The sequence below is a fragment of the Morone saxatilis genome, unplaced genomic scaffold (genome assembly GCF_004916995.1).
Source record: "Morone saxatilis isolate NCDOM2014 unplaced genomic scaffold, NCSU_SB_2.0 Contig15, whole genome shotgun sequence".
In the NCBI taxonomy this organism is placed as follows: domain Eukaryota; kingdom Metazoa; phylum Chordata; class Actinopteri; family Moronidae; genus Morone; species Morone saxatilis.
The window spans coordinates 1,053,899-1,055,059 of NW_023339707.1; the positions used below are offsets into that span (position 1 = coordinate 1,053,899).

Genomic DNA, 1,161 nt, shown 5'->3' on the forward strand with positions numbered 1-1,161 from the left:
AGTGAAGTAGGAGACATCTTGCGTCCAGCAGACTACTTATTAAGACATATGCGTATATATGTCTTTATACATGTCTGGAGGGTGTCTTTGAATCACACTAATGTGTTGTTGTTTAGACTGTATTGACTTTTTTTTAGACCATTTTTGATTGATGGCTTTCTCGCAATAGTTTGCATATTTGTATACAAGCAAAAAAACTTTGCAAACCACCATGTGCACACAAGTCTCTATTCTGATCCCTTTCTTATTCTTTTGTAGACAAGTGATGCAGAGTGTCCTCATAAAAAATTTATACTCAAAGCCCTTTATATTTCTTTTGAAAAAGTTCAAAGGAGTAAAAATTAGCATATGCCAAAGTCAGGATGGTGCAATGCACCTGACACACCACCTCTGTTACACAGTGCAATGTTTTAACTGTACAGTAACTCTAGCATTTCAGTGAAATAAATAAATAATACAAGGAGGACAAGGGGACAGGAAATAAGGCGAGGGGATTAGAGAAAGACATAGTGATGTAAACAAGTAGCTTCTTATTCAAAAAGCTTAGGGGGAATTTTGTCTGTTGTTATTTATGTTGCAATACTTCCTCTGTGACTAATATCACAGGAAATACTGAGCGTTCCAGGCTTGTACTTTGGCTCGTCTAATTGTACTGACCTCGTCCATTTCCTCCTCCCTTTGGCGGTTGGGTTTAGTGTAATCCAGAGGTCCCTCCCACTCCTCCTGTTTGTAGGTGTGTAGGTTCGGTGACGTCATCCCGCTGCTTCCACCATGATGGAGCGAGGAAGAGGAGGAGGAAGAAGGGTCTGGGGAACGAACCCCTGGGCTGGTGCCGGACAGACTGTCCTCACGTTTAATGGGCTTCTTCATACTCAGGTCCAGGGTGCCGTTCTCATCCACCTCAATGTCCATTTCCTGGAGAGAACACATAAGATAGTCAGGACTGAGGCCATATCACATCATCATCAGCTTTTGGAGGATCACCAACTAAAAAAACCTTTTTGAACTCTACAGTTATGGAGTCCAAAAGTGTTCAATATTAAATAAATAAAAAATCACATGAATACATAAATGGAAATATATAAATGAACTTTTTTTTTTTTAAGTTATTTTTTTGGCCTTTTCATGCCTTTATTTGATAGAGACAGCTGAAGATTGACA

The 1,161-nt window shown here is 39.4% G+C and overlaps 1 protein-coding gene across 1 annotated transcript in view; it reads right to left on the reverse strand.

Annotated features, from left to right (window-relative positions):
* LOC118324931 (myelin transcription factor 1-like) overlaps window positions 1–1,161 on the reverse strand; it is a gene marked incomplete at its 3' end in the record, with an annotated part of 32,450 nt that overhangs the window by 4,047 nt on the left and 27,242 nt on the right. Inside the window, 1 exon segment of the mRNA XM_035657440.1 lies at window positions 658–915. Coding sequence (XP_035513333.1) covers window positions 658–915 — 258 coding nt within the window.